The following is a 12,058-nucleotide window of genomic DNA, read 5'->3' as shown; positions in this document are numbered from 1 at the left end:
ACCCATTCTTCACAGAGAAACCAATAAACATGAACATAATGTCCAGGGGCTGCTCCTCTTCTTCTGCCCTTCTCCAAACATTTCATGGACCTTCAACCTGTTCTTCAGAAAGGAACCAATAGACATGAACAGGGGCGGACTGACAACTCATGGGGCCCCCGGGCAATAGGGGATCATGGGGCCCCTGTGTCCTTGCCCAAACTCAAAAAAGCCTATAAAAAAGGTACCAGGGGCATCTCATGGGGCCCCCTACTGACCCCGGGCCCTCGGGCAGTGCCTGAGTTTCCAAATGGTCAGGCCGCCCCTGGACATGAAGATATGGAAACAGGTGTCTGGTTCTTCTTTTCCCTGAATGTCTATTGGGCCCTCTACTCATTTTTCAGAGGTAAACCAATAATCCTAAACATAGGGAGACAGGTGTCTACTTCTGTTCTTCTTTCCTCCTACAGCGTCATTGAGCCTCAAGCATTATGGGAGGAGTAGACTTGCAGACTGACAGATACTAAAGGGAGACAGCTGACAAAGCAGCTACTGCTCCTCCGCTTCTGCTCTTCTCTGAATGCTTCTTGGACCCTCAAATTGTTCTTCAGAGAGAAACCAACAAACATGAACATATGGAAACAGATGTCTTCTTCTCTTCTCTGAATGTCTATTTGACGCTCAACCTGTTCTTCACTTGTCTCTTGGACTCTCAACCAGTTCTTCACAGAGGAACCTATTAACATGAATATAGGGAAATAGGTGTCCGCTTCTGTTCTTCTCTGAAGCCATCATTGAGTCTCAAGCATTATAGGATGGGGAGATCTGCATAGATACCTGATAGATACCATAGGGAGACAGTCGTCAAAGCAGCTACTGCTCCTCTGCTTCTGCTCTTCTCTGAATGCTTCTTGGACCCTCAAATTGTTCTTCAGAGAGAAACCAACAAACATGAACATATGGAAACAGATGTCTTCTTCTCTTCTCTGAATGTCTTAAGACACCTAACCCATTCTTCATAGTGAAGCCAACAAACAACATAAGGAGACAGGTGTCAAAGCAGCTACTCTTCTCTAAATGTCTATTGGAACCTAAAAACTCATCCTTCACAGAGGAACCGATAAACATGAAGATACAGAGACAGGTCCTCACCTACCTGTTAGTGGAGCTCAAGATAACGAGGTTGGCCTCTTGCACAATTCCTATCCAAGCACCCTTGGTGGTAAAGAAAGGAACTGCTAGGGCAGCAGAAGAATGCAGGTTCAGCAAACTTGAACTTGGAGATGCTGAGGTTGGATGAGCAGAAGTGAGGGGTTGGGTCACAAGCAGAGTTTGGTAATAGCCAGGCAGATATGTATAGTATCAGGATCAGAATCTACATCCGAGACAGGCATTGGTCTGCAACATGATGGTAGCGAGGTGCAAAATCAGCAGGCAGAATCTTAGTCAAAAGTCCAGCCTGGGGTCAGCAATGCGGATCAGTGGAAGACATAACAGGCAGGGGCAATCCAAAGAATAGTCAGATGGAGTTCGGTCAGTAACAGGATTAAGCAAGCTTTCATGAACACAAGTCACAAGGGTAAAGCTGAAGACCATCCAGCAATGATACTGGGCAGGCCTCTGGTTTAAGAAGGCTGCTAGGTGCCAGGATCCATGGGCACGCCTGTGCATCCACATGTGCACTGTTGCATGCACTCTCTCATTCTCGCAAGTCCAAGTACACATCTATACTCAGGAGTATGAGCAAGTGCATGAGAAGAAGCATGGCCGCCCTGAGGTTCCTCACACAGGTGTCAAAGCAACTACTGTACTACTTCTCTCTGAATAACCTATTGGATCCTCAACTCATTCTTTACAGAGAAACCAACAAAGAGGAGCAGAGCCAAAACACAAAAAGTAGGCAATGTTTGCTGGCCTGCGAGAGGACGACTTACTATAAGTATGCTACAGATTGTTTCTAATTATAAAACAGGTCTTTTGCAACTTCAGCTTTTCCCACCTTTTGTGGAACTGAAAATCCCACCATTATGCCCAGAACTCCTATATTTCCTTCAACCCTTTGGTAGGACATCACCAAAATCATCCTGAAGATCTGGATCAAACATCTCCAGGCCATACTTCCTACTCCCCAAATGGTTACCTATCTTAAGGGGGGCTCCACACAACAAAAAAGTGTGAGATCCCCCTCAAAATCCATACCAGACCTTTGAACTGCATGCAGCCTGGCTTAAGCGTGCATTCCATCCCCGTCCCTTCCCTCCCAAATCTTGAACCATACCAAACCACATACCCTCAACATGGGGGTCCCCTCCTGGAAAAGCCCTTGTCCCCACATTGATGAGGACAAGGGTCTCTTCCCCACAACAATTGCCTGGTGGTTGTGGGGTGCTGTAGGTGGGGAATTTATTGAAATCTGGATGCCCCCTTCAATAATAGGGGGCCCCCCCAGATACTTCTCCCGATCCTATGTGAATGAGTACGGGATACATAATCCAATCCAGCATGCGTTGGTTGGTACATAGGAATATTGTCCTTCTCATGAACACACCAAGGAGGGTGGCCATGTAAAACCAGCACAGCCATTCTCATAAAAGGAAATGAAATCCAGAATATATCAGAATTCACATTCCAAACTCAAAAGTATTCGGATGGCCACTTATGAAGGGAAGTATTATTTTTTAAATGTTGTTGTATTGGGTTTGGTGACCTATTTCTATGGTTTTTGTATCACTTAAATATGTCAGCTTGATCTTCCTCGTGTCGTTTCTGCAACTGACTTTTGTTTTGAACAAGTGCTGTGAAAACCCCCGGCCTGCCATGTGTTCACATACATTGGATTATCTGTATTCCCCTGATGTTTCCTTCCTTCCACAGCGCACATAAATAGATCAGAAGAAGATGCAGTGTGTGCAGAATGCCGTCCCCGGGAGAGGTGCAGAGATGGTGTCTATGGGCATCTCACTTTCTACAACTAATGTTATGTCAGGTCCACGCCAATACTGATCCGGCCCAAGCATGCGTCCAGGTATGTACTCCTAACTTCCATCTTCTGAAAGTAGTGTAACTAAAAAGGGACGTTTTATAGGAGATGGAGAGAGGATGGAAGGAGGACAGTGAAGGACCTGGGGTACACAAAGGCTCAGCATGCAAAGGCAAATGGCGTTGGCAGTTCAGGCTTTCATCAGCTTGTTGGACATCCCATTCCAAAATCATGGTTGTAAACCTGAAGCTGCCACCATAGCCATTGACATGGAACTGCCCTCCTTGCCCCCCTTGCCCCATGCCTATTAATATGGAATTGCCTCCCTCTTTGAAGATATAACATCCTCTAGTCTTCTGGGAAGACTGTCCACAAGGTTATGGAGGATGTCATTCCAAAATCATGGTTGTAAACCTGAAGCTGCCCAGCATAGCCAATGACATGGAACTGCCCTCCTTGCCCCATGTCCATTAATCTGGAATCGCCTCCCTCTTTGGAGCTATAACAACCTTGTGGAAAGTCTTCCCAGAAGACTAGAGGATATGGAGGATGTCATTCCAAAATCATGGTTGTAAACCTGAAGCTGCCCACCATAGCCAATGACATGGAACTGCCCTCCTTGCCCCATATCCATTAATATGAAATCGCCTCCCTCTTTGAAGCTATAACATCCTCTAGTCTTCTGGGAAGACTGTCCACAAGGTTGTTATGAAATCGCCTCCCTCTTTGGAGATATATTAATGGACATGGGACAAGGAGGGCAGTTCCATGTCATTGGCTATGGTGGGCAGCTTCAGGTTTGCAACCATGATTTTGGAATGACATCCTCCATAACCTTGTGGAAAGTCTTCCCAGAAGACTAGATGATATGGAGGAAGGATGTCATTCCAAAATCATGGTTGTAAACCTGAAGCTGCCCACCATAGCCATTGACATGGAACTGCCCTCCTTGCCCCATGCCTATTAATATGGAATCGCCTCCCTCTTTGGAGCTATAACAACCTTGTGGACAGTCTTCCCAGAAGACTAGAGAATGTTATAGCTCCAAAGAGGGAGGCGATTCCATAGGAATAGGCATGGCGCAAGGAGGGCAGTTCCATGTCGATGGCTATGGTGGGCAGCTTCAGGTTTGCAACCATGATTTTGGAATGACATCCTCCACAACCTGTGGAATGTCTTCCCAGAAGACTAGTGGATATGGAGGATGTCATTCCAAAATCATGGTTGTAAACCTGAAGCTGCCCACCATAGCCATTGACATGGAACAGCCCTCCTTGCCCCATGTCCATTAATATGAAAATCGCCTCCCTCTTTGAAGCTATAACATCCTCTAGTCTTCTGGGAAGACTGTCCACAAGGTTGTTATGAAATCGCCTCCCTCTTTGGAGATTAATGGACATGGGACAAGGAGGGCAGTTCCATGTCTTTGGCTATGGTGGGCAGCTTCAGGTTTGCAACCATGATTTTGGAATGACATCCTCCATATCCTCTAGTCTTCTGAGAAGACTTTCCCCAAGGTTATGGAGGATGTCAGTCCAAAATCATGGTTGTAAACCTGAAGCTGCCCACCATAGCCATTGACATGGAACTGCCCTCCTTGCCCCATGTCCATTAGTATGGAATCGCCTCCCTCTTTGGAGCTATAACAACCTTGTGGAAAGTCTTGCCAGTAGAGTAGAGGATGCTATAGCTCCAAAGAGGGAGGCGATACTATATTAATGGACATGGGGCAAGGAGGGCATTCCAATTTATTCCAAAAGGTGTTCAGTAGGGTTGAGGTCAGGGGTCTGCACAGGACACTCGAGTTCCTCCACACCAAACTGGGCAAGCCTTGTCTTTATGAAGTTGCCCCTACCCTTTGATTATAACATCCTCCTCATTTCTGGGAAAACTTTCCCCAAAATTTTGGAGTGTGTCTGTGGGAATTCGTTCCCATTTGTGAGATCGTCGATGTTGGCAGAGAAGACCTGGCTCACAATTGGCATTACATCCCAAAGGTGCTGATTAAGGTTGAGGTCAGGGGTCTGCGCAGGACACTCGAGTTCCTCCACACCAAACTGGTCAAGCCGTGCCTTTATGGAGTTGCCACTACCTTTTGATTATAACATCCTCCTCTCTTCTGGGAAAACTTTCCCCAAGATTTTGGAGTTGTCTGTGGGATTTGTGCCCATTTGTGATGTCACCAGGTACTCCCGTTGGATGAGAAGACCTGGCTCACACTTGACGTTACATCCCGAAGGTGTTCAGTGGGGTTGAGGTCAGCTCTCTGCGTAGAACACGAGTTCCTCCACACCAAACTAGTCAAATCATGATTTTTCCCAAAGCTTTTGGAGTGTCTGTGGGGTCCGCGATGTTGTATGCAAAGACCTGGCTTACAACTGGCGTTACATCCCGAAGGTGTTCAGTAGGGTTGAGGTCGGGGCTCTGTACAGAACATTGGAGTTCCTCCACACCAAACTGGTCAAACCATGTCTTTACGGAGCTGGCTTAGTACACAGGAAACACCCGACCTCTATAATTTGGAGGTATCACCACAAACCTTTTGCCACATAGGTAGGTGTAATGGTCAGGTGACCCCAAAATGTTGACCATCTAGCGTACTACCCACAGGTATCCCAAATCTGAAGCTTCAGTATCATATTCAAAGTCATATTCTGAAGCCATTTTCTAAACATCCTCCTCACTCAACCAGAGTTCACCCAGCGAGGATGCTCCCGTACTTCCCACCTGATGTAGCTTTACGATTCTGACCGATATCTGACCGGTATCTATGCATGATGAGTGCCGGCCAGAAACCAAGCCTGCCAAGCCTTTTACTATGTATTAAATCACATATTGATATTTTCTGGCACAATGAAGCACCAGATCCATTGTTCTATCCCAACGTGTTCCTGTGGTCAGATATGATTGGCAGATAATGGATGACAGATGAATGTATGGAAGGATGATTGTGGTTTTAATTATTGGGGGTCAGGGTGAGTAAAACTGCAGCCAACTTTTTTTCTTTACGTTTTTGATAAGAGTGGAGGAGGGGGTAGAACCGTGTAGTTATTTATGGCCGTCTTCTCCTACTCTGGGTAGGTTTACCCTCACGTCCTACAAAGAACCACATATACCGCGCTCAAATACTTAGCGTGACAGTTACAGGAACAATAATGGAGAAGAACGATCGTTCAAACTTCTAAAATTCCAATAGATAGGAAAAAAAGAAGACTCAGATAGTAAAGTCCACGTGCAAAATTTGTTTTAAGTATTACTGACTCCTGTAGTGTACAAAGATTCCACACAACCACCACTTTCCCCTGTGGACACACCGTCACCTCGACAGTTGGACCTTAAAATTAGATTAGAAAGGTGGCCAGCTTGGTAGAGGAGCAGGGCTTGGCTTCTCCAGGTCAGAGCTGCCCCCATTATGGCTGGTGGTCTGATGACTAGAAGGGCAATGGCAGAGGAAGCTCAGATCCAGAATCAGGGAGATCCTTGCACTGCAGGTCCTCAGGTACAGCTTCCTCTCCAGCAAGGAGAACAATGAGCAGCACACTAGTAGGATGTAGCCACCAGTTTTGCTTGTGGTTTCTCTTGGACGAATACTTTTCCTGTTACTGACCTACAATGCCCTGTCCTACTTGGTGTCTCAGTGTGGAGGCAGCTATCTTGGTAGAAGAGCAGGCCTTTGCTGACCCCTGATGACTGGTGGTCTGATGACAGAGATCTACCCAGCCACTGACTTCAGGGGAGAGGAGAGATCGCTGACGACGGATGGAATGCCTGGGCGATGACATCACCCATAGGCTTACTATGGGCCATCCATTGTTGGCTGACCCTCTTCTCCCTCAAGAAGCCGCTGCTGGAAAACTATCATGCTGATACTTACTTGTGAATAGGTAAGTATCAGCATCTTCCTTCTACAGGGCAGTTGGCGTAGGATTAATAATAATAAAAATATTTGAAAGTAATAAATATATATATAATTACTTTCAAATATTTTTATTATTATGATATGTGATATTATATTGGAAATTGTGATATGTTGGAATTACATATGTATCCCTCTGCAGTTGTATCCCTTTTTGGCTCTTCTGCTTTGAAATGTGAAACATTACGACGATCAACCAGAGGCGACCAGAGCTGGGGTGTACCAAAAGCACTGCAGCCTTCTCAGAGTACTACTTGGGCCCCCACCCCTCTATTGTCCAGGTTGACACCAAGGCCCCGCCCATAGCTTCTGGAAGAGGTAGATTATACCAGGGGCAACCAGAGCTGGGGTGTACCAAAAGCACTGCAGCCTTCTCAGTGTACTATTTGGGCCCTGCCTCTGTATTTTCCATGTTGACACCAAGGCCCCCACCCATAGCTTCTGGAAGAGGTAGATTATACCAGGGGCGACCAGAGCTGGGGTGTACCAAAAGCACTGTAGCCTTCTCAGCATACTACTTGGGCTGCTGCCTCTGATTTGCCCATGTTGACACCAAGGCCCCTGCCCATAGCTTCTGAAAGAAGTAGATTACACCAGGGGTGACCAGAGCTGGGGTGTACCAAAAGCACTGCAGCCTTCTCAGCGTACTACTTGGGCCCCCACCCCTCTATTGTCCAGGTTGACACCAAGGCCCCCGCCCATAGCTTCTGGAAGAGGTAGATTATACCAGGGGCAACCAGAGCTGGGGTGTACCAAAAGCACTGCAGCCTTCTCAGTGTACTATTTGGGCCCTGCCTCTGTATTTTCCATGTTGACACCAAGGCCCCCACCCATAGCTTCTGGAAGAGGTAGATTATACCAGGCGCGACCAGAGCTGGGGTGTACCAAAAGCACTGTAGCCTTCTCAGCATACTACTTGGGCTGCTGCCTCTGATTTGCCCATGTTGACACCAAGGCCCCTGCCCATAGCTTCTGAAAGAAGTAGATTATACCAGGGGCGACCAGAGCTGGGGTGTACCAAAAGCACTGTAGCCTTCTCAGCCTACTACTTGGGCTGCCACCTCTGTATTGTCCATGTTGACACCAAGGCCCTGCCCATAACTCCTGGAAGAGGTGGACTACACCAGAGGTGACCAGAGCTTGGGCGTACCAAAAGCACTTCAGCCTTTACTTTAAAGCTTGCTATGTCTGGAGGTATACATTCTGGCAGTGCATTGGGGCCCCACTGCAAGGGTGGACTCATTTCTGGAGTTGGGCTTTAAAATCAGGTAGGGAGGTCGGGGGATGGCTTGTTTTTGACGTTCTTTTACTGTTTGTCGAAATATGTAAACCATTAAAAGCCCATAGTCTGGGCATGGCGGCACTTTAAATAACTCCCAGCTGCTGATACTTCCCTTCCCGCTGTTCAACGGCTGGAGCGAAGAGAAGACTCACGTAGATTCCAAAATTACTTAAAATAGTCAAATATTCCCACTGCTGGGATTTAATCTGGTCAACCATGACAGGTCCTTTGATGAATAAGGGTCGATATTTCCTTGTATGGGATTCTAGGACAGTATATGCATTGTACATCTGAATAAAGCTGGTATTCCCAATGAATTAATAGGTTGTTTTCCCCCCTCCCCCACACAGGTTTCACCTACAATGAATTGCCGGGGCCTCTCTTTGTACGCCGTACCCACACATTTGTCAGACGGAATGAGGAAATTAGATCTATCCTTCAACTTCCTTCAGAACCTGACCATCGCATCTGTGTCAAGGCTGCACAACCTCGAGGTCTTGGAGCTTCACCACAATCACCTGGAAACCATCGAACCTGGAGCACTGAACGCTCTGACCAGGCTTCGTTCTCTGAACCTGGCCTCCAATAGGCTGCACAAGTGTTCCACATCTCGCAGGAGAGCAGTCTTTGAAGGTTCACAGAGCCTCAAAACACTGAACTTCGCAAACAACAACTTGGACGGCGAGGCGGTGATCTGTTACTTATCAAACGTTACTTCACTAGTTCATCTAGACCTATCACGGAATGCTATTGTAGTGCTGGTATCTGGAATGTTTGCTGGAGTTCCACAGCTGTCAGAGTTGGATCTATCCAACAACTTCATAGATGAGATACAAAGTGGTACATTTGACTCACTGAAGGGTCTGCGAGTTTTGAACCTTGCTGAAAATGCCATTCGATGCATTTCAAGCTTTGATCTACACCAGCTGCACTCTCTGAACCTGAGCTCCAATATCATTGAGTTCTTTCTCACGAATGATGCTGAAGAACGCCATCAGCTAATCAGCCTAGACCTCAGCCACAATAATCTCCGGCACTTTCCAGTTCTGACCGAATTCCAGATGGCGCAACACGTCAACCTCTCTGGAAACAACATCGTCGATCTGGTCCCTTTATCAAATGAGACAGAAGAAGAAGAAGACACCACCAAGGGTTGGTCGTGGTATGAAGCCACCGCAGACTTGGACTTGCCAAAGGCCATCAAAAACTCTCTCACACACTTGTCAAACGTAAGAGATTTGGATCTAAGCAACAACCAATTGGCCGCGTTTCCCTGGTATTATTTATCCAAAATGAACAAACTTAGTCATTTATTACTTTCCGGGAACTGCCTTCAGAACCTAGCGGCCACAAATGTCTCAGAGGCCATAAAAAGTAGAGAAGGCTTGAACGGAACCCTGCCATCGTTAAAGGTTATAGATCTCCAAGCCAATTCCATTCGCTTCTTCCCACGTTGGATATTTCATTTCCTGCCCGAAATCGAACGGATTAATCTCAAAAGCAACAAGATTGGATTTTGCTCCAGCCATCCCATTGGAGAGAAGAGATCGGCGATAAATCAGCGTGACTGCAGTACTTTTTCTGGTGCTCCTAAGCTTCGTTACCTAAACTTACAAAAGAACGACATAACGCACCTCCCGCCCCTTGTATTTGACCGGACACCTCTAGTGTCTGTAGATCTATCCCATAACCCAAGGTTAGACATACAAGAGAAGGCCCTGGAAGAGCTGAGCCAATCACTGCAGGTGCTTTCAGTCAATGGCAATGGGATGGAGGACTCTCAGGTGAATCTTCCATGTCTACAATCGTTAAAGTCTTTGGTTTTATCCAATAATCGGCTCACTAGAGTTCCCTCCGGCTTGAAATGCTCCTCAATAGAGAGTTTAGACCTTCAAAACAATTCTCTGAAGACTCTAAATGAAGCGGCAGCTTCCCAATGGAAGGGTAGCCTCAAATATGTTTCCATCAGTGGCAACCCACTCAACTGCTGCTCGCTGACATGGCTGGATCTCTTGCTGGCGGCTAAAGTAGACATTTGGGATCTTGAGAAAGCCCATTGTGTCCACGTAGAGAGTGGGAGAAGTGTCCCCATTACCGACACCCGTCAGGAGGATCACTGCATCCACCCGACAGATGATGGTCATCTCAAGGTGGTGGTCATTGTTCTTTCCGGGTCCCTCACTCTATTATCAGTTATATGTTACGTCCACAAAAGGCGAGATAGAAAGCTCTGCACGGCATGCAGGATCAGGAGCAACAAGGTGGCCCCCAATACCCCCGCCCCAGCAAAAAGCTTCAACGCCGATGAAAAACAAGTCTGCTTTACCATCAGTAGAAATGGATTAGATTGACTCTCAGGGAAGGACTACACGTATCGCAACCAGTGCCGGGGCAAGGCCACCCAGAGCCCGGGGCATGGTCATCCAGAGCCCGGGGCATGGTCATCCAGAGCCCGGGGCATGGTCATCCAGAGCCCGGGGCAAGGCCACCCAGAGCCCGGGGCATGGTCATCCAGAGCCCGGGGCAAGGCCATCCAGAGCCCGGGGCAAGGCCATCCAGAGCCCGGGGCAAGGCCACCCAGAGCCCGGGGCAAGGCCATCCAGAGCCCGGGGCGAACATGCCAAACTGCCCACCCCCAAGATGTATGAGCTTTACGAGTCAGCAAAAATCCCCCCCCCCCCCAAAAAAAAAAAAAAAAACAGAGCACTAATCTGCATGCTTACCTCCGAAGAATAAATTCACCCCCTGTTGAAATCCCCCCTCCCAGCAGAAATCCTTGCCCCCCCAATCACCCCTTCTAGCACAAATCCTCTAACCCTCATGTTTCCCCTCTGCACACAAATCCCCCCCCCCCACCAAAGCTTCCATTCCAGCACAAATCCCTCCCATCCCCCTCCTAGCACAAATCTCCCCCTTCAAAAATTCCCCACCTCCTGAAATCCCCCATTCCCCACCCCCCAATCACCCCGCAGGTTTCCCCTCTGAACACAAATTCCCCCACACACACTCCAAAGCCCCCCTCCCAGCACAAATCTCCCCCTTCAACCCCCCCCCCCCACCCTCTGAAATCACTCCTCTCAGCAGAAATCCTTGTCCCCCATTCCCAACCCCCTAATCACCCCTCTGAACACAAATTCCCCCCCACACACACGCCAAAGCCCCCCTCCCAGCACAAATCTCCCCCTTCAAAATCCCCCCCCTGCTGAAATCCCCCCTCCCAGCAGAAATCCTTGCCCCCCATCCCCCTCATCACCCCTCTTGCACAAATACTCTACCCCTCAATTTTCCCCTCCCAGCACAAATCCCCCCACCACCACTCCAAAGCCCCCCTGACAGCACAAATCCCCCCACCACCACTCCAAAGCCCCCCTCCCAGTACAAATCCCTCCCGCACAAATCCCCCCTTCAAAATTTCCCCTCATAGCAGAAATACACCCCCCAATAATCCCTAACACAAATTACCCCCCCCCCCCAAAAAAAAAAATCCCCTTCTAGCATAAATCCCCTCTTCCATATGACCACTTCCCTCCTAGAAATGTTTTTACCTCGTTGTACCCCAAATTCCTCCTCCCAACACAAATCCCCTCCCCCTCAATCTCCTTGCAGCACCCCACACACACCTCACATGATACCACAGTCCCCAGGGCAGCCGCCCCTTCTGCTCACCCCTTGCCTCGGCCCTGATCACAGTACAGTTGTGTGCTCATCCTTCCTATATGTACCCCCCCAGGAGGAGAGCGCCATCTTTGTCCAGGCATCATCCACAGTCACAATCTACTTCCCGGACGGAGATGACGCCATCATGGAAATCAGACACATTCCAGGGGCATTAAAAAATTGGAGGAGGAGGAGATTGTGACGTCACCGACCCGCCTCTTCACCTCATCAAATCCGAGAACGC

General features: G+C 48.1%; 1 protein-coding gene across 1 annotated transcript; it reads left to right on the top strand.

The window, feature by feature from the left end:
* The first annotated feature begins 2,878 nt into the window (after nucleotides 1-2,878).
* LOC149440250 (transforming growth factor beta activator LRRC32-like) lies at nucleotides 2,879-11,180 on the top strand. The gene is made up of 2 exons (XM_089658860.1): nucleotides 2,879-3,004; nucleotides 8,508-11,180. Exons 1-2 carry the CDS (start codon nucleotides 2,894-2,896, stop codon nucleotides 10,506-10,508), a joined length of 2,112 nt encoding a protein of 703 aa, XP_089514986.1. The 5' UTR covers nucleotides 2,879-2,893; the 3' UTR covers nucleotides 10,509-11,180.
* Nucleotides 11,181-12,058: the final 878 nt, after the last annotated feature.

Source organism: Staurois parvus, unplaced genomic scaffold, assembly GCF_062004578.1.
Source record: "Staurois parvus isolate SC_StPar_1 unplaced genomic scaffold, SC_StPar_1.0 ptg001106l, whole genome shotgun sequence".
Lineage (NCBI taxonomy): Eukaryota > Metazoa > Chordata > Amphibia > Anura > Ranidae > Staurois > Staurois parvus.
Note: the sequence above shows the minus strand (reverse complement) of the source record. Positions and strands in the feature narration are given on the sequence as shown.